The sequence below is a fragment of the Phycodurus eques genome, chromosome 1 (genome assembly GCF_024500275.1).
Source record: "Phycodurus eques isolate BA_2022a chromosome 1, UOR_Pequ_1.1, whole genome shotgun sequence".
Lineage (NCBI taxonomy): Eukaryota > Metazoa > Chordata > Actinopteri > Syngnathiformes > Syngnathidae > Phycodurus > Phycodurus eques.
In genome coordinates this window covers 15,275,015-15,296,800 of record NC_084525.1, presented here as the reverse complement: position 1 = coordinate 15,296,800, position 21,786 = coordinate 15,275,015, and the positions used below count along the sequence as shown (strand labels likewise).

General features: G+C 43.3%; 1 protein-coding gene across 6 annotated transcripts in view; it reads left to right on the top strand.

Moving 5' to 3' along the window:
• Positions 1-21,786, top strand: part of bsna (bassoon presynaptic cytomatrix protein a) — a 132,034-nt gene that overhangs the window by 92,549 nt on the left and 17,699 nt on the right. For 3 of the 6 annotated variants that reach the window (XR_009768795.1, XM_061680022.1, XM_061680014.1), the window contains 7 exons: positions 976-6,252; positions 8,509-8,550; positions 9,431-9,601; positions 9,770-10,026; positions 10,508-11,441; positions 16,147-18,640; positions 19,435-19,938. Coding sequence is in view for 2 of the 6 variants with exons in the window: in XM_061680022.1 (XP_061536006.1) it covers positions 976-6,252; positions 8,509-8,550; positions 9,431-9,601; positions 9,770-10,026; positions 10,508-11,441; positions 16,147-18,640; positions 19,435-19,938 (9,679 nt within the window). In the remaining 4 variants the exon portion in view is untranslated. Of the gene's footprint in view, positions 1-975; positions 6,253-8,508; positions 8,551-9,430; positions 9,602-9,769; positions 10,027-10,507; positions 11,442-16,146; positions 18,641-19,371; positions 19,939-21,786 lie in introns of all 6 variants that reach the window. The other 3 variants (XR_009768801.1, XR_009768800.1, XR_009768799.1) reach the window with 3 other exon arrangements.

Below are 21,786 nucleotides of genomic sequence, written 5' to 3'. Positions count from 1 at the left end.
GTCATTATAACCGGTTACTTGCTCTTATACTTTTATGAGTTGGCATGTTATTATTAAGCCACTGATGAATTTTGATGAATTGTTAAATCTGTTTGTGTTCGTAACACTGCAACCTTATTTGGACCTTAAATTTAACGGAATCAAAATGTACTTTATATTTCTTGTTCAATTGCAAGATTATTAGCTTCAGCTCAGTTCAGAAGAATTCAACAGCGGCCCAGAAAGAGCTGATGAAGAAGTCTTGATTATTTATTATTTAAGTGTTTTGCTGGACATTGAAATTCTACAGTTAATGACAAAATAATGTATGCATATGTTATTTAAATGAACTATTTATAGCAACTATTTATTTTGTTGTTAATGTTCCAAAACATAATATTTTGTCACTGTTAGGCAGAAACCTGTCCAATTTTGGTCAGTCTCATATTGTTTCACAAACCTTTACTATTGGTCAGTCCCTACATGGGTATGTTATTTTTTAAAAGTTATTTTCCTTTCTAATTATTGACCAATCTAAAGTGTTGAAAATGGCTAGCTGTCTTTGACATTGCAATGCTAATGGATCAACAAACATGCCATTTTTTAATTGGTTTCCTGAAAAGTGATCGTTTTGGAGATATGAAAATGCTGCCCGATGCCAGCGATATGCTTTTAATATCTATTGACTACACATTAACTCACATTCCAATCTTATGAAGCAAGTTTTCGTTTAAGATCCTAAAATAGTCTTATTAAGATCTTGTGCTGCAATAAATATTGGTCTTGGGATGCAAAAAAACTCCATGTGATTAATATAACAAACTGTTGACAAATATTACTTGTGGATAGTATATTTTTAGACAGATTTTAGAATTCAAGCCAATAGATTTGTGACTAGCGGTGACATAGTTATCTTATCTTATCTTATCTTATCTACTGCATGCAAAGTCTAGCCCACTGAGACCTTAAAGGCTTCGTTTTTGTCTTTCTCTTTAGGAAACAAAAAACAACAGCACACATGATTTGTCCCGCAGCCCTCAGAGCCTCAGTGATACTGGTTACTCCTCCGACGGCATCTCCAGCTCCCACAGTGAAATCACAGGACTAATTCAAGAGGAGGAGATGAAATTGAGTGAGAGGGGCATCAGCGGGCGGGGCTCCCCACCAAGCCCTTCGGAAATCACTAAGCTGGAAAGCTCCATGAGGCCTTTGCTGGAGAAAAGCCTTTCCGAAGACAAAGTGGACAGAAGGGGAAGGAAGCACAGGGATAGAGACTTGGATGACAGAGGGAAGCAGCGCCCACGCTCTTTGTCAATCCCCCCAGATGCATATGACTCGGATGAGGAACTTGAAGACATACTGGAAGAAGAAGAACAGGGAGGAGACTGGGAGAGTAAATGGACAGAAGGGAAAGAGGAGAAAAAGGAAAAGAAAACGAAGGAAAAGGAAGTACTTCCTACAGAGATGACCGATGAGGAGTTCATGAGGAGACAGATAATGGAGATGAGCGCAGATGAGGAAAACGATGAGGAAGAAGAGATGGAGGAAGATGAAGATGAGGAAGATGAAGGATATGGCTATGAGCGAAAGAAAATTCACCACAAGCACATCATATCTGAATCAGCAAAAGAGAAGCGCCGCCTGCAGCACCACTCTAGCAGTTTTGAGGAGGAAACAAAAAGCTCCACTGATGTTTACAAAAGCTCAGTGGAAGAGGGTGAAGAAGAACTGATGGCATCACAAGGTGGTCTGAGACGCTTTAAAACCATTGAACTCAATAACACCAACAGCTATAGCAGAGACATTGAGCTCAGTAACGAAAACGACTTGAGCCTTGATCGTGAACCCGAACTGGAGATGGAAAGTCTGACCGGCTCCCCTGATGAGCGTTCTCGGGGCGACTACTCTTCCACTCTACCACCAACTTCCGCATCCTCTTATGGCTCAGGCCAGTCTCCTACATCTATCTCATCAATGGAAGAAGACAGTGACAGTAGCCCCAGCAGGAGACAAAGGTTGGAAGAAGCCAAGCAACAGAGGAAAGCAAGGCATCGCTCCCATGGCCCTCTCCTTCCTACCATTGAAGATTCTTCAGAAGAAGATGAACTGAGAGAGGAAGAGGAACTTCTGAGAGAACAGGAGAAGATGAGAGAGGTAGAACAACAAAGAATTAGAAGCACAGCACGCAAGACGAAGCGGGATAAAGAGGAGCTGAGGGCTCAAAGACGTAGAGAAAGGTCCAAGACACCACCCAGTAATCTTTCACCTATTGAAGATGCGTCTCCAACAGAGGAGCTAAGACAAGCTGCCGAAATGGAAGAACTCCATCGTTCCTCTGCCTCTGAATACTCCCCTCAGAGTCTGGATTCAGAAGCTGAGGGCTATGAGTCAAAGCTTTACAAGTCAGGCAGTGAGTACAACCTTCCTACCTTTATGTCCCTTTACTCACCAATTGAGAAATCATCAACCACAACCACCATAGCACCATCATCCACTTCCAAGCCATTAAAGAGTGCTGAGGAGGTTTATGAAGAAATGATGAGGAAAGCAGAGTTATTTCAAAAGCAACAGAAACAACAGCAGCAGCAGTCTCCAGTAAGACACGGTCAGTACTATGAGGAAGACATTAATGGACAAGGTTATGATGATGAGTATGACGATGAACAAGATCAAACTGGATATGACAATGATGTAATCAAGACAGAAACTGATATTTATGAGGAGATCCGACAAACATCTCAGAACATCACAAAGATGCAGCAGGCCACTGATGAGCAAGTAGAGATTGAGAACTCCTACTCAGACAAACAATTTCTCGACACAGGCTCCGCCTTTACAAAACTACTGGAGCAAAGCAATGCCCTTCTGACTCCAGGAACCAGCCCCACCCAGATCTCTGCTCCTGTGTCTTTTGCTGAAACGGGAGGGCGCATCCCTGATGTTAGAGTAACTCAACACTTTGCTTCAAAGGACAGACACAAAGACAGATTGAAAAACCAAGCGGGGGAAAATGGAATAACCCCAACCGTGGCTGCCACTACAATTGCAGCTTATGGAGTCTATGCTAGAGATGCTGTAACAATTTCTCAAACAAGTACAAGCAACACTATAACATCCACACAATCTTCTGTGTATGGCAGACACACAAGTCCTGCTACATCTTCAGCTACAGTCTCAAGTGTATGTAGCAAGATTGCAGAAATTACGCAAGCATATAGTCAAAGAGAGGTCATCACCAGAAGGGTAGGGGACACTCGGGGTGTCCCGGTTCGAGACAGCCCAGCATCTGCAAATGAGCGAATCAGTGAGCCACGCTCTCCTAAGTATACAACTTATTACAGGAGCACCAGCCCTCCACTTTCTCCATCCCCACCACCACAAAGTCCCACCCGCTCCCCTTCCCGGCGGGCGACAGCTGAGTTCTCCACACAGACTTTCAATTCAGCACTACGAATGGACTCAGGAGGTTCTGGGCCTCCATCTCCAGTGATGGCTCAGGGAACCCAAACTTCACAGAGATCGGTCTCCCCACGGCTCTACCGGCAGCAGTCGTCCCAGGATGTGCCATACTCTCCACCTGCAAGTCCAGCTCGTCCAATGACGGTCAACACGGCTACATCCCCCCTGTCTTCACCCACACGATTTAGCCGTCAATCTACATTTGATTGTTATTCACCATGTGGGAGCCCTCCAGATACGCCCCCTTACCAACATTCACCTACACGCAGCTTCTACAGAACGCAAAGAATAGAAAAGGTAAATGTTGGAACAAGTATGGTTACAACGGCCAGTACTTATACAAGAGGTTCTATTTCTATGGATAATATCTCCCTCTGCCGCATATCTACAGTCCCAGGCACATCTAGGGTAGAGCAGAGCCATATGATCCAAGGTGGAAGTGTTGTGGACCTCAGAACAGCCACCAAACCTGCTCCAATCATCATGACTGATCAAGGAATGGATCTCACCTCTCTAGCCACTGAAAGCAGAAAATACCATGGTGGATCAGAGGGCAGCAGACATTCAACAATTGTACAGCCATTGATTATGAACCTGAATGCCCAGGAGACCATTACACCAACCACTGTGAGTGTAACTGTGGCAGCTTCCATGTTTATGACCCAGCCCAAACAACCAATGATCTATGGTGATCCCTATGAAAATAGAGTGGATTTAGGTCAGGGCATGGGTTCGGCTGTGTCTTTTTCCCAAAGCAAAACCCCTGTATCACCTCCAATGGACCCATCAATACCAAAAATCGATGCGAAACTTGAAGATCTGAGTATTCAACAGAAAGAACTACAAAAACAACAAGAGAAGCTGCAGATGCAACAGGAGCTTCTTGAGCAGCAGTTGCAGCAGCATCATCATATGCAACAGCAACAGCAACAGGCATCTGTTTTAGCTAGGTATAACTTTTCAGGCCAGGTCTCACCCTTGCAGAAAAAGGAATTGCTGGTCAGCCAAACAAGCACTGCCTCTGCTGTTGTGAGTGCTGTCTCGCCAGTCATCATCCATGAGATGTATGGAACTGGGCCCATTGAGCTGAAAGGAAAGCCCAGTCCTCCTGGCGTGATTACTGGAGGGAAAACACCACATAGTATGGTCGTACAGATAGATAGTGGGCAAGACCATGTCAGAGCAGTGACCCATCTTATAAACGTCGAAGAAGGACAGGATGCTGCAGATCTGACAGGGGGCCAGATTAAACCTGACAACCAACTAGCTTGCTGTGATGTTGTTTACAGACTTCCCTTTGGTGGAAGCTGTGTTGGCACTTCTGAGAAAGACGGCATACGGCCTCCTTCCGCACCACCTCTTTCCTATGATTCTGATCAAGAAAGACAACCTGGGAAGTACCGTGAATATGCATTGGATGGACACAAGACCTATACATTGTCTTATCCTGGCAGGCTTCAACCTTCAATGTCTGATACAAACCTGGCTGAGGCAGGGCTACAATCCTACCATTCTAAACCAGAACCACATCTTCAAGCCCAAGGAGAATTTGCAATGGATCTAAATGCTGTAAAACATGGCTATGGAGGGTATATTGGGATGCAGTATGGCTCATACACAGATTTGCGTCATGGAGGAGAACTCCCTGCCCCAACATTGCCTATACGGAGATACAATTCCTTGTCTAACATAAATTCAGACTATGGCTACTCTGCTCGTGACATTGCAAATTTCCAGGAAGCTAATTTAGCTCAATACAGCGCCACAACTGCCAGAGAGATCAGCCGAATGTGTGCTGCACTTAATTCAATGGATCGATATGGAAGCAACCCAGATCTGATGCAGTTCGGGAGTCTAGGGAGAGGAACCAGCCCAGCAACCTCAAGACTATCAGCTGGTCTTGGCTTGAGACAAAATCTGCTTTTTGGATTAGATGGAAAGCCATTATCCCACAACCAAGCACTTACGAACCTCATAAATGCTAGACAGGCCAGTCTGAGAGCTATGTACCCTGCAGCCATTCGGTCCTCGGATGGCATGATCTACTCCACCATTCAGACACCCATTGCCTCTACCCTACCTATTACGACTCAGCCTGCTTCTGTTCTTCGACCACTACTGAGGGGGGTTTACAGGTCTTACCCATCTGCCAACATGACACCTGTGCCCCTCTCTAGTCTCACCAGATTACCAATAAATCCCAGAATGTCTTTATCTGGACAATCTCCAATCCGTTACCCTGGACCAGGTCTTCTCCAAACGACATCAACCTCTGCCACTATTGCTGATACCATAACAACTTTAGCGCCAGCGAGTGCCCCAGTATCTGTTCCCATGGAAGCTACCCCCTCTACACTCCAAGATGAACCAGTTTACCTTGGTAAAGGTGCTGTCGTAATCTCTTCATCAGCAGAGGTTACATCAATTGACCCACAGCATCAGCCGCTAAACATGTCCCAAGCACACCTCTACAGTCAACAACAACAACAACAGACACAAGCAACAACTGCTCTGTGTTACACGTCAGTTGGCCTTCCAGATTCTTCTAGTGGTTTAGCAGTAGCAGGGGGCTTACCTACCTTCCCCCCGCCTGGTGCTACACACAAAGAGGGTGAAACTGAGGCAGAAAGGCTGCATCGGCAGCAAGAGCAGCTTCTGCAGATGGAGAGGGAGCGTGTAGAACTTGAAAAACTCCGGCAACTGCGACTCCAGGAAGAGCTGGAACGAGAAAGGATTGAGCTAAAGATGCACAGAGAGAAGGAGCATATCCTGGTGCAGAGAGAATTACAGGAGTTGCAGAACATCAAGGAACAGGTATAAGGAAAAACAGGAAGTAGAATACATAGATTTGTGGTGTTTTGTGAGACTTTATTCATTTTTGTTTTGTGGTGTTTTTATTAAGCTTATTCAGTCTCTGTCACAGTACTCCATTTTATTGTACTGTATTGTAACAATGTTTGCACACAACAGTGGCGATATAAGGTCTATTTTTTTAACTGATACCCTGATAATAAATTACAATTTTTACTAAAAAAAAATGCCAGTAAATTAATATTTATTAGCAATAAAAAAATATTTTAAATAAACATGGTTGTATAAGTATGCATCTGTATACATGTATAAGTAAAAGTATTTTCCCCCTTTTCAAAATCTTATTTTTTTGCAGTTTCTGCACTTTGTTAAAGATAATCAAACAAATGTAAATATCAGACCCAATGACCCAAGTAAATATAAAATGCTGTTTTTAAAGTTGATTTTATTTATGAAGGAAAAATAACTATTCAAAGCGACTTGGTCCTCTGTGAAAAATTAATTGCCCCCTAAACCTAAATTGCCCCCTAAAACCTAAATTGAAATTAAGCATTTAATAACTGGCAATGAGTCTTTCACATTTAGGTGGAGATATTTGAACCCATTATTCCTTGCACAATTGTTTTGTATTGCATTGCAATCGGATTCAATTCTGGACTTTGACTAGGCCACTCTTAAACTTTTTTTTTTGTTTTTTTTGTTTTTTTTGTTAAGCCATTCATAAGTTGACTTGCTAGTGTGTTTAGGATCGTTGTCCTGCTGCAGAACCCAAGTGTGCTTCAGCTTGAAGTCACGAACCGATGGCCGAACATTCTCCTTCAAGGTTTTCTGGTAAAGAGCAGAATTCAGTGTTCCATCAAACACAGCAAGTCATGCAGGTCCTACAGTAACGAAGCAGCCCAGACATCACACTACCACGAGCATGATTGAGTGTTGTTATGATGGTCTTTTTCTGAAATGCTGTGTTACATTTATGCCATATGTAACAAGACACACACCTTCAAAAAAGTTTCACTTTCATCTCATCAGTCCATAAAATATTCTCCCAATAGTCTTGAGAATGTTTTTTTTTTTTTTTTTGCAAAAGTAAAACGTGTCATTTTTTTTTTGGGTCAGTAGTGGTTTTCGCCTTGGAACTCTGCCATGGATGCCATTTTTGCCCAGTCTCTTCCTTATTGTTGAGTCATGAACACTGACCTTAACTCAGGCAGGGAAGACCTGCAGTTCTTCAGATGTTGTCCTGGGTTCCTTTGTGACCTCCAGGATGAGTTGTTACTGGGCTAGATTATTGTAGGCTGGCCACCCCTGCGAAGGTTTGCCACTGTTCCAGGTTTTCTCCATTTGTGGATAATGGCGCTCACTGTAATTCGTTGAAGTCCTAAAGCTTTAGAATTGGCTTTTTAACCCTTTCCAGACTGATAGATGTCAATTACTTTATTTCTCATTTGTTCTGGAATTTCTTTGGATCGTGGCATTTTGTTGCAGCTTTTTGAGATCTGTCAGCCGACTTCACTTTGTCAGACATTTAAGTGATTTCTCGATTGAACAGGTCTGGAGGTAATCAGGCTTGGGTTCGATCAGTGAAAATGAATTCATCTTTCCATTAAATGTGATTAGCCACAGTTAAGTCATGATTTAACAATTACTGTACCTTTTCACACAGGGCCAGGTAGATTTTAAATGATTTTTTCCTTAATAAATAAAATCACCATTTAAAATCAGCATTTTATGTTTACTTAGGTTATCTTTGTCTGATATTTACATTTGTTTGACGATCTTAAACATTAAAGCAGGGTAACTATGCATAAAAAAGGGGGGGGGGGAAATGAGAATTTGAGAAGGATACTTTTTCACGGCACTGTAAACAGTAACCAACAATGAAGGATTTCACTTTGTTTTGCAATCAAATGATTATTTTGTTGTCTTTTTCCATCATAACTTTCATTGTTGAAATGTCATGTGCACTGTATGATTTACAATTCTCCTCTGGGGGTGTAAATGCTTATACAGTATCCTGCATGTCTTTATTACATGTATAATGTGAAATGGATGTTGATTTTATTTCTCTTTCAAGTGCTCCATGTAGTATAAAATCCTAATCATATTCAATGTGTTGACAAAAAATTAGACAGTGGTGAAATAGTAGAATGTTTTACATTGTCACTAAATAACTGCCTTTATTACCTCCCACTAAGCTTATTACTATGCTTTAAGACTTAACACCATTGCTAACATCATAATTGTCTTCTGTTTTGATAGAACAAGCAGTTGAAAATCTTTCAAGTTAACTCTGTTAAACAGGTGTGGAAGCTTTGCTTAGTACAAAAATCAGCAAGAGAATGTTTCTGCATCCCATAGCCTGCCGTAGCAGCAAAACCCCAAGCACTTTGTTTGCACCAGCCTGTCATTTATGCAATGAAGAAAATCCATTCATCCATCCATCCATTTTCTGAGCTGCTTCTCCTCACTAGGGTCGCGGGCGTGCTGGAGCCTATCCCAGCTATCATCGGGCAGGAGGCAGGGTACACCCTGAACTGGTTGCCAGCCAATCGCAGGGCACATACAAACAAACAACCATTCGCACTCACATTCACACCTACGGGCAATTTAGGGTCTCCAATTAATGCATGTTTTTGGGATGTGGTAGGAAACCGGAGTGCCCGGAGAAAACCCTCGTAGGCACGGGGAGAACATGCAAACTCCACACAGGCGGGGCCGGGGATTGAACCCCGGTCTTCAGAACTGTGAGGCTGACGCTCTAACCAGACAGTCACCGTGCCGCTGAAGAAAATCTAATAAATAATTTCTTACAAGCATTACATGACTGCCACTCGCAATTAGCTGCAGCCGCTGAACTTTTTGTTGTACTTGCATTCTTCTTTTCTAGCAATACATAGAGGTTTAGGCCTTTTCTAACCCATCCAAAATAACCTCATGTCACATTCTATTTCAGGAGGCTTCTGCTGTTTTTAATTTGATCATCGTGTATTCAACCAGATGTAGAGAAGTCTAAGAAAGCTTGACTGCTTTTCTCTATTTTCTTTTTCTTACATTGTTTTAGTTCATTCTTTTCTGATCAACACCTCCCCTCAACCTCATTATCACACTATTGTCATTCATAAGCACTTTTGCAACTTTTGCTTCCTTCCCATATGTGATTCTGTGTGTTTTTACAATTTAGGTTCTACAACAGCAGCAACAAGAACGAGAGAAACAACTTGTTGTCCAGAGGGAACAGCTGGCCCAGCAGAAGTCCCAGCTCGACCAGATCCAGTCCTTACAACAACAGCTCCAGCAGCAGCTTGTAGAACAGAAGCGACAGAAAACAGCCACTGCAGTCCAGAACATGCAGGTGAGAGTCAACAACAACTTTGTAGCGCGACTTGAAGAATACATAATAAGAATTCTCAGCTGTACAAATCCCCATTACAACCTATCTGACATCATGGCGGAAGTCTGTGGCCATCCGAAACCTCGCATCCAGTGATGGCAAATGACCACAATTGTTCTTCTATTGCAGATGGATGTGAATGGACAGCCTTTACATCCTTATACTGACCATCAAATTGGATCCCGCTCCCTCCCCAACTCCTCCTCAGAAATGTGTCTGAGGAGTCATGAGGAGCATGTTGAGAACCAGAGCAACATGAGGAAACACAGCTCGATGACTAGACTAAGCAGAGACAGCTTGGATGGAGAAGGCATGGTCTTCCATGTATCCCCTCGCAGGAATGTGGACAGTTGTGTGCAGACGGATGATGAAGATGGGGAGGAGAGGTGATATATTTAGTGTGTCTGCGTGTGTGACTAGGGGTGTGATGTACTGTATTTTAGTGTTTAGGTTATTTATTGTTCATGTTAATGTGAATGTGTGGAAAACGTGTTTATAACCAAAGCACAAACAAGATGAAGATGCATACAGTGTGTTAAGAATAATTCATAGTTGCGTTCATACGGGCAAACTACAAATGTCTTACAGATACAGTGAAGGGCCGCCCTCGTTCTTCTAGGTAACGAAAGTTATCCTAGCAGTAGAGTAGGGCTTCTTTAGCAGTGGCTCATTTGCATAAGAAAGGACCGGTTAAGTGAAAGTGCCTGGATTAAGATGGAATTTAAAAATTGGGGTGTAAAGCGTGCTGTGATGAAAGCATGTCACACACACCTGGGAACTGTTTTAAATTGTTGAAAAAATTGCCTAATACTGTATTTCTCCTTTAAAATCTAATGAAAGTTGTTGAATGCATATCTCTATCACAAGGTACATGATGCGTCATCGAACCAGGCGGCGTGGTCGCAGCGTGGACTGCTCCGTTCAGACAGATGACGATGACGAAAAGGCTGAAACAGGGCAGCCGGTCCGCCGAAGACGGTCTCGTTACTCTAGACATTCCGAATCCAGTGCCACTGGCAGCGGAACTGCCACAGGTACAGCTGCCACTGGCACCAAAACCAGCACCTCTAAGATGGCATCCTCCAGTACAGCCGTCCAAACAATCAGGGAAATGTCCTGCCAAACTGAACTGGAGCACCTCGGAAGAATTTCCCCTGCAATTCATGTGACATTACCAGACCCAAATAAAGTAGAGATTGTGCACTACATCTCAGGACCCGAACGGACAAAAAAGGGACAGTCGCTAGCATGCCAGACTGACCCAGAAGTCCAGTCACAAGGTGTTGTCGCTCCACAGCTCAGCGTACCAACCACAGTGAGCCCGTATTCTTCCTCCACCAGCAGCGGAATCCACCAATCTGGTTCGACTGACATTTCCACACAGCAGCGCCAGCAGCAGCATATCACAGCAAATGCAGCTAAGTTTGAGCACCGCCGTCCTGACCCACTCGACATTAACTACCAGCCCCACAACCATCTGCACAATGAGTCCATCTCCAGTATCATCCGGCACCAGCAAACAGTCTCGAAATCCCCACAGGTCCTCTACTCACCTGTCTCCCCGGTGTCCCCTCATCGCCTGTTGGAGAATTCACTATCAAGTGAGAGGCTGAACAAAGCCCATGTCACACCTCAGCAGAAGTCATACACTGCAGAGTCCCCCCAACGACATCCCTCCATGCCCAGACCAATCAAGAGCACTCAAAGGTCCATGTCAGACCCTAAATCACTTAGTCCTACTACTGATGAGCACACCAAGGCTAGGCTGTCCCTGTATCAACAACAAGCACTCCAGAACCAGGTAAAGTCACTCAATTTATATTGACAATGATGAAATCAGAATTACAGACTATGCATGAAGAATCATGTATTTTACAGGGTTTCTAGTTGCTTTGTCTTTAAATACATACTCAATTCAAATGTAACAGATCAGGCATGATATCAAAATTTTCTGATATTTTAAAAAGTTTTGGAGGCACTTGAAACCATATCCAAAATCAAATCCAAATGTCTGTGTAACACCATAAAATACAAATTTTAAAAATTAATTATCCCATGTTGTCAATCCAAGATCTTGTATTAACATGCATGTGGTTTGCTTGGAAAAACATTAAACACCTTTTTGAAGAATAAAGAGTAAAGAACCAACTTACAAAGTTGGCATTGGAAGTAAATTGAGGCACTGGCAATTGATATCACTTCACCCTCCAAAGCATTATCCAGTAATAATTAATTGCAGCAAGTCATACATTGCTATAATGCCTACTGAGAATAAGACCATTTATTAGAGAAAAGCAGTCTTCAGAACCCTTACTTTTCCCTGATTGAAGCAAGCACAGTTAAGAAACTCGAGCTAATTTCTTGACAGAGGACAAATCATAGGACAAGGTTCTGACAGCAGCTCACAAAAAAGCTTCAATTAGCTTGATAATCATAATAAGGCAGATGTCAGTTTAAAACAGAGAAATGTCTCATAGCTGCAAGTTTAACTGCTCCGATGGAAACATAAATGCCCAAATGGAAGAAAATGGTGACCTGAACCACAATGAGTTATTTAGCAAAAACAAAATTGTATTTAAAATGAAATATTCAGGCATTCCGGATCGATTAATTAATTTCTAATAGTACAAGAATGAAGTTGTATAATTACAAGAATTAAGTCAACACACAATGCCAAAAAATACATTTGGCATTAGGAACAGTTCAAAGTAATGGTCCAAAAAGTTCTAAAACAGGGGTTGGCAACCCGCTGCGTGGCTCTCTAATCCCTCTGCTTTGGAGAATAAATCATGAGTAACTCGTTCTTTTTTTTAGTTCATTAGTTGTTTTTTTATTTGTACTTCTAAATGTGAAGATTATGGTGGACCGTTAAAAAAAAATTATTTTGCTCAAAATTCACAACCACCGATGTACGACACCGACCGACAAGTAATACCATAGACGTTTACAGTACATACACTGTACATAGACCCCGCCTTGAGTGCTGAATCGTACATTGACATCGCAGATTCGCAGCTGTATTAGATGTGGCAAAGTGAAATAGGGGTGTCACGATCAAATCTTTTTAGAAATGATTATCCTATAGAAATTTCGTCAAGTACTTGAGTAATCGACCCCCCCTCCCCCCTCAAAAAAAAATATATTTTTCTTTTTTTCTATTTTTTACTTTTTACTACTACACACATTCTATTTTCAATTATGAAGGCTGGACTTCCATTCTTAAACCGCCTACATTGGTACTGTGTGTACGGTATAATCTCTGTACAGAATTTGAGACAACAAATTCGGAAATTCAATCTGATGCTCTCACTGTGATCTGAGAGTGAAGTACTTGTCCAGAGAGGCAGCGTGCGCTCCATTTTCTATGAATGTACGAACGAGCGCCAAACTCTGAGGGAGCCGGAACGTACTCCCACCGCTCTGACTCTTGACTCTCAGAGTGCAGTGCAAGCGTCAGATTGAATTTCTGAATTTAAGAGCGGCAGTAGTGTGCCCTGGCACTTCCAGAGTTTGCCGCTCTGAATAACCAAACAGCGCAGTCCAACAACGCTCTGGGTTTTCGAAGGTTCCGGAATATAGAAAGCGTGCTTTGAGTGAATTTGAATGAACCTACCCAAAATCAGCCTTTGCTAAACGGTTAGCATTGGCGATTAGCATCAGCGCGCTAGTGATTAGCATTTTAGGTAAGAAAAGTCTACCGTTCAGCTCCCTCATACATCAGGTTACATGTACATTACACATCTAATAGTGCCTGAAAAAAACGTATGAGACGCTCCTCTGTCATTTTTGGCAATGTTTTTCAAGGGCCCTACAGTGTGTCCGTGTGACAAATGTCTTTGCAGTAAACATGGACAGTGGCCAAATGGTTCCGGGCGGCGTGAATTGATTCCGGGTGGCATAAATATGCTTTTTTTAAAAAAACTTGTTGCCTCAAGGCAGACATTTTTGTGTCGACCAATTTTAGCCAGGTTAGCCAATTTTTTGTCACAGCCCTGAAGTGAATCTATCTGTGAAGATGCCTCATTCATTTGCTGCTTGGAGATTTATCAACCGTTTAACACTCAAAGCCAGAACTCATGTGACTGAACCATTACGTTTGACTGGATTTGGCCATTGTAACAGCATTTGACAAATATAATTTGCAGAAATAATAATGTGGCTACTCAAAGACCTCACCCATGAACTGAAGGCAGTGGAGCAAGAATCAACCAAGCTGAGAAAGCAGCAAGCTGAACTGGAGGAGGAGGAGAAGGAGATTGATGCTAAGCTGAGATACCTTGAGCTAGGGATCCACCAAAGAAAAGAGACGCTGGTCAAAGAGAGAGAGAGGAGGGATATTGCTTATCTGAGGTGTATGGGTGATGCTCGGGACTATATGTCTGATAGCGAGTTAAACAACCTACGATTGGCAGCTGCAGCTGCATCACATGAGGCCAATGGACTATTGACAACAAGACCAAGTACTGCTCCTCTCAGCCAGTTCAGCAATGATCTGAACACAGCAGCCCAGTACACGCCTACATCATCATTTCACTCTCAGTACTCACAGAGCCAACCAGCAGCACTAACTCAATCAAGCTTACCCTACCAGTCCTCAACATTTAACCAAGCTCCTTATCCAACTGTGTCTCAATCCCAGGCACTACCACAGCCGACTCCCCTCCACAGTCATGGTCACCCTTCGGGACCATCCTACCAATCTCAAACCTCATACTCTTCTCACAGAAATAATAATGTGGCTATTACGATGGTCACATCCAATATTGCGGATATGTTGCCGTATCACACAGAGGGCAACCTACAAGGCAGTGCACTGTATGTGTATACATTTCTATGCATTTTACAGCCCTAATGTACAGACGCTATGTGCTGAGGTTCACGCGCCGGTTTGCTGCAGGTGGATAACACTGGGGAACAATTTGAAAAAAAAATCCGAGTTAGATTTTTATGCTGATTAAAACTAAAATTGGCATGCTAATTCCAAAATTGCACTCAGTTTTTTTTCGAGTACGTCGTTTTTTCTCCACAGCTTACCCTCCAGATGAGCAAAATTCCACTGATTAGCTGTAGTAAGACTTGCCAGCTGATTACCATTGGACTCATCTACAGCTACGTGGCAACTTGTTTGTGCAGTCACAATTGAGATAGTGCGGTGAGAGGGGTGTGCAACTCCCAATAGTTCAATACTATCAATATCTGCAAACAGAAAGCTAGCATAGTAGAGAATTAGAATTAAGACGATTTGTGCCATATCCTTTGTAAAATATAATAGTGTTCAATAAACATTGCAGTCATGCCTGTTTCTTTCATATTTCATTGTATGTCAATATTTGAAAGGTTTTATAAAACAAGCACATATCTATTAAGTACAGTATTTAAATTTTTTAAGAAAACAGGGATCTATAGTTCAAAAACTTGATGTGATAGAGAAAAACTGAGATCGCTTTTGGATTCCACACACATAAATTTGTTAAAAACAGCTGTCAGGCCTAACTCAACAAAAATTGTGTTGCCCAGTGATAATTTAAGTTTGGATTTATATCATTAATTCGAGGAGGACTCATTTAAACATTCAGTATTGTATTTAAAAGTAAGCTTTAACCCAGCGTCTTTTTTCCCCTAGTCGCAAAAATGAAAAAAAGGAGAAGATCAACAATCTTCATTTGCGATGTCAAAAGGGTTTTGTTTCATTTTTTTTTCCTGTATGAAATATGTACAAATTGCTCTTTGAGTATTTAAGGTTGCCGACCCCTGTTCTAATAGAAAAACTCTCTTGTTGGAATTGTTCGGCTATCTAACCAGAAATGTTTTAACATTAATTTAAATAATGTTATCACCAAATTTACATAATTATCTAGTATGATACAGCAGCTGCTGATCTTGTCACTACTCTGTTGGCATAAATTTAAAACATTTTCTTGTACAATTTCTTCTTTATTCTGGTAACATTAGGTATTTTTTCTTTCTCTTCTAATACAACCCCTCTGTTGTTTCTTGTTGTCTTTGTCTTCTTGTCCATATGTCTCCCTTGTCTCCTTATATTTATGTACCTGATCTTATTCTTTGAGTTTCCCTTCTTTCTGTTCATGTGATAATTACCTATTGTCCAAATTCTAATTAATCCTACCATTGTAATCCATATTCCTCTTAACACCACTGCTTTTATCAATTTTCCCTCTTCTTTCCCTCGGCATGTTCCTACGACCATGAACTATTTCATATTGTTTATTTTCTGCCTACACCTTCCCTGACCTGCTCCATTATCTGTTATCAACTTTTCATAATTCACAATTTGATCCTCACCTCTTTATACATCTTCCAAAATGTTTTGTCCAATGTTCTGTACATCTTATCCCTTACCAAATTCCAAACAACTTGTCGATCATCCCAACAATCATACCATCCTATTCTTCTGTTTTACTCCTTCTTTTCATGTTTTGTTGTCTTTTGCCCCCGGCCCCCTATATTGTACTGCTCTCCACCCCACCCTCTCTCTCATTCTACAGCTGGCAGCGCTTCATCAGAGTTCGCTGCTCCGTAAGGTCAAGAGAACCCTGCCCAGCCCTCCTCCAGAGGAGACAACCACATCAGTTCATCTACCCCTGATGACACCTGCCCTCCAACAGGTCTACTTGCCAGCCGTGCCCAGCCTCAAGCCCAGCTCCAGGTCTGGTCTAGCCGCCAAAGCCAGTCTACTCAAAGACCTCACCCATGAACTGAAGGCAGTGGAGCAAGAATCAACCAAGCTGAGAAAGCAGCAAGCTGAACTGGAGGAGGAGGAGAAGGAGATTGATGCTAAGCTGAGATACCTTGAGCTAGGGATCCACCAAAGAAAAGAGACGCTGGTCAAAGAGAGAGAGAGGAGGGATATTGCTTATCTGAGGTGTATGGGTGATGCTCGGGACTATATGTCTGATAGCGAGTTAAACAACCTACGATTGGCAGCTGCAGCTGCATCACATGAGGCCAATGGACTATTGACAACAAGACCAAGTACTGCTCCTCTCAGCCAGTTCAGCAATGATCTGAACACAGCAGCCCAGTACACGCCTACATCATCATTTCACTCTCAGTACTCACAGAGCCAACCAGCAGCACTAACTCAATCAAGCTTACCCTACCAGTCCTCAACATTTAACCAAGCTCCTTATCCAACTGTGTCTCAATCTCAGGCACTACCACAGCCGACTCCCCTCCACAGTCATGGTCACCCTTCGGGACCATCCTACCAATCTCAAACCTCATACTCTTCTCACACCTACCCCCAAACTCAACCACCATATCCCCAAACAGACATAGGGTTGCCAAGTGCACCGCAACCTCAGCCCCAACCAGGGCACACAGGTTTTGGGCCTGCACCACCTGGTCAGCCCCCATACCCCACCCACAGCTCACCGTATCCGAGTGCTGTGTCCTCTTACCCCAGCCAGAGTACCCCTTACCCTGGGCAACCCCAAACAGATATTTTGACAGTACATCAAGGAAGGCCAAGGCAGACGTCGCTGGCTGATCTGGAGCATAAGCTGCCGACCAATTACGAGATAATCAGCAACCCTACAGTTGTGGTTACCACCACGGCACAAGACAGCGCCTATTCCAGTTCAACTGCCTCATTTGGTCAATACACTGGAACGACAACCATGGCCAACTATGGACCCTATGGCTCAGCAACGGTGTCCAATTGTTATGGTGGGTTCTCTACCATTCCACCTAGTACTTATGGACAGTATACATCAACTGCAGTTAATTCATATGGCCAGTACACCACAACCACCGCTAATGCGTATGGCTACACAGCAACAACAGCCAGCTCATATGGACAGTACACGTCGACAGTTTCCAATGCCTATGGGCATGCTGTGGATAGTCCCTCCACCTACAGTACAGCAGATGGCATGTATGGGGCACCTGGTTTAGAACAAAATATCCCAAGAAACTACATGATGATAGATGATGTAAGTGAGCTGACGGCAAAAAACGGGCTGGGCACGACAACAGGGGAAATGATGCATCACAGCGGCACGGGGCGTTACCCTGGCGACACCCATGGCCACAGCAGCACCATTGGCAGCACGACGCGTGGGGGAACTGGCAGCTCCATATACGGCAGGGCACCCGAGGAGGAGGCAGCGATGCAGGAAGAATTGTACGACCACCATGGCAGGGGTAAGAGCAGCTACAGACACGGACCTCTAGGGGGCAGCAGCAGCGTGAGCAATAGCATGGGTGGGGGATCCTCCTATTACTATGACTACGACTACAAACATGGCAGCTACCGATCCGGGGTGCCGAAATCATCGTCCCCCAGAAGCCTTTTGGCTCCTGCTGTCATGTCCACCAAACGCAGCAAGCACAGAAAACTGGGCAGTATGGAGCAGAAAATCTCCAAATTCTCCCCCATTGAGGAGGCTCTGGATGTAGAGGCAGACCTGGCCTCCTATTCTTCAGCAGCTGGTGGAGGTTACCCCTCCTCCCACATCCGAGGACGTCAGCTGATAGAGGACTACGGCTTCAAGAGGAGTACTTACGACGCCGGCAGTGGCATCACCCATGGTAGTCGGTACTTTGGCTCAATGGGAGAGGAGGATGATCGGATTTACTACACTTCCACTGGCCGCTCACGTTCCACCGGCTATGGCATGGACAAGATCACAGCCAGAGACTACTCTGGGTACCGCAGCAGATCCTATGAGAGGGATGACCGCGCCTACCGATCTGGTTTTAGCCGGGGACGCCATCCCACTAGACAGTACTCTGAAGAGGAGAGCCCACTCAGTCCCAAGGGGAGATTCATGGGCTCCGGGCGATCATCAAGCTTAGGTCCTGACCCATATGACAGTCGCAGCAGTAGATACCATTACTATTATGGCCAATATGGTTCCAGTCACTCTCTGCCAGATGTGCAAGACCACATACGGGACCTACCCCGGACCCATGTCTACAAGTCGGATGATACATACATAATAGACGATTATCACTGTGCTGTGTCAGACAGTGAAGGTAATTGTGGGAGCTTAATGCCCACGGTCTCACTACCTACTACTGCCCCCACCGTTTATCTAAACGTCCCCCACCCAATGGATAGGCTTAGAAAAGAGAAAGAGAAGAAAATGAGGCAGAGCTAGCTGTTGCATGCCAATGTTTTCTTCTTCCTGAGAGTCACTTGGAGCTCTCATTTCAGTGGACCGCTGTCTGTCTGTCTGCCTGCCTGTCCGTCCCTCCGCCTGTCCGTCTGGTCATCTGTTTGTCCAGTACTCGCATGGTTCTCCGGCGTGGTCGTTTTCTTCGTTCACACCACTCTGATTCCCTTGGAAGGTCTTCTTTGCACGTCACCAATGCAAATTGTTTCACAGGGTTTTATTGCTATCTAGTGTATGTCTTTTGCATTGATATAGTCATAGATGTTTTCATTTCTGAATTGTGGTTGCACTGCAAAATAGTCTAATAATTATAATTTTGAGAGCTAACGTCTTACTCGGCCAAATGTAAATGTTGCATATTCATCAGTCTATTTTACCCAACATTATTGGCTTTCACATTGGTGATGAAAAGATAACTTCAATATAGTTTTCAGAGCAGACATTTTTGCAGTGTTTATTTTATCTAGTTACAGTTTTGTAACGTGAAAGTGATGTAAAGTGTTCTCTGCATGGGTATAAATGTATTATTTTGATTTATTGTATCTTCTCATTATACTTTGGCATGTGGGTGGTCTTCCTTCTTTTTCTCAGCCTGCATGCCGCTGTCTCCAAACGACATGGAGATTGACTGTGATCTGCTTTCGGTTTCCAAAGCCTACCATCTGGGCCAGGAAGAGACAGACTGGTTTGAGAAGCCACGTTCCAGTTCTCGGCACTATGGCAGCAGCCACTCATCTGGAAGGAGTCGCCACGGTGTCAAACACACCTATCATGATTACGATGAGCCTCCTGAGGAGGACCTGTGGCCTCAGGATGAATATGGCCATGGAGGACGACACTCGTCATCCACCCGCGACCAACGGCATCATGGCAGCTCAAGTCGGCACTCATCCTCATCACGTCATTCAGATGAACCAAGGTCCTCTAGGTCATCTAAAGGACACCCAAAAGACCCGTCCATACGGCATGACCCTTCAGGGCGGTCTTCATCATCAGGAAGACGTGGCGATTCAAGGTCTGGAGCCTACCACTCGTCTGACTACTTGCGAGATCCATCTAGCCACCATCATAGCCAGAGATCCTCTAGACAAGGGGATCCACATCGCTCCTCGCGCAGCAAGTCTCAGCAACAGGTCGACATGCAGGGCCAACCACCAGGTACATGGGGGGAATTGTGTACTTATTATTGACTTTTTTTTTTTTTTTTTCAAAAAAATAGTGTTTCTAAGAATATTTCAGAACATAATTTTCAGGGTGACACTGGGTTGCACGTCTCCCTCTAAAAGTCTTGAATCATGGCTTGAACCTTTGTGTGTGGAATTTTCATGTTCTCCCCTCTGCTTGTGTGGGGTTTCTCTCAGGTACTACAGTTAGTTAGGTTAATAGATGACTATAAATTGCCCATAGGTTTAAATGTGAGTGTGAATCATTGTTTGTCTACTTTTGCCTTGTGAATGACTGGCCACCACTAGTGTTGTGTTCAAGAGTACACTATCCGAGACCAAGACTTGCCCGAGACCAGACCTCACCGAGAACAAGACAAGGCCGAGACTTTTGGGAGTTGAGATTAAGTCAAGACCAAGACCGAGACAAACAAAGACCGAGACAAGACCCAAGAGAAGCCGAGACCGTGACAAGACCAAAGACCATTAAAATAAATTTTAAAGGTCCCATATTTTAGCTATTTAGACCTCCACAGAGTAACCCTCAAACATGGACTTAATATAAAAGTGTCAATTTCATTTAAAAAAAACACCTTGGTTTTGTCATACGACTGTCCACAAAAGGTCTCTCTTGACAGCTACTTCTGTTTGACACAGTTTTGTAACAGCTTTATCGCCCCTTTTCTCTGATTGGCTGCCTCCGTGTAGAAGACCCACTTGTGAGAGCGAATGTTTGTTATGTTGACCGTGCTCTCTCAGGTCCAAAGACGTAGGCAGAGAGCTTCGCTAGTGATGTAGATAAGCTTGGAAAATTTGAATGAGCTGATTTCAGGCCTCTTGGAAAAAAAAACGTCCTGGAACTCAGGAATGCATGGACAATTTTAATTCATATTTCACATGTTTTCTGAGGCACCATAGAGACAATATTACATCCAAAATACGAGAAAAAGTTGGTTTGGCAAAATATGGGACATTTTAAAAAATTGAAGAGTTGATGAGAATTTGCTTTAATTTTGACTCTTTTAAATGCATTTGACAGCCAAAAACACAGTGCCTGCAACTCTTTCAAAGCACAATATGCAAAAATCATAAATCTTAATGTTTTTTCAATAAAATAAATCCTTGTATGTATTTAAAAATGAAGATTTAAAGATAAGCTTGGCTGCATACGATAGTGGTGCATTTGCCTAATCATGCAGGGCTATGTCTCATAATAATGCCAATTTAAGCTTAAACCTCTTTCCAGAAATATTCATGTCAGAAAGAAAATTAGATTTGCTGGAGTTACTTTTAGTTAACGGTAGCTTACCTGTGTGTATGTTTTCTTCAGAGATGCCGGCTACGTTGTCCAGCGTTTTTCAGTGAGTTGAAGACCCCGGAATTTGCACACCATAGAGGATTTTCTGTGTGGTAGGCGAGGGCACTGACCATTTGGTTAAACTTTGTGAACCCCTTCTTACGCAAGCCGCGGAGGTTGAGTTACGAGTCTAATTTGACAACGTGAATAGGAAGTTTTTGATGTTTTTTGAAAACTGAGAGAACAATAACAGTAGAGAGAGATGACTGGATGATGTTAGTAGTGAGGGGACCAGAGACCGGAGGTAAGGTTTAACCAGAAGACTTTGGCAAGTCTTGGCAAGTGGAAGGCTTGGAGCCACAGATGATTTCAGAAATGTCCATGGCAGATGGCAAAATAAAACTTGAAAGTGAGTGGACGGGTAGGACGGGGAGGCAGTGAGGATGAACAAAGGCAGGAGGAAAGAGGAAGTTCCTGGTGGATCCATTTGATTTTTGAATAGAAAAATTACACAAGGGAATTTCAGAAAACTGATGAGTTCTTATG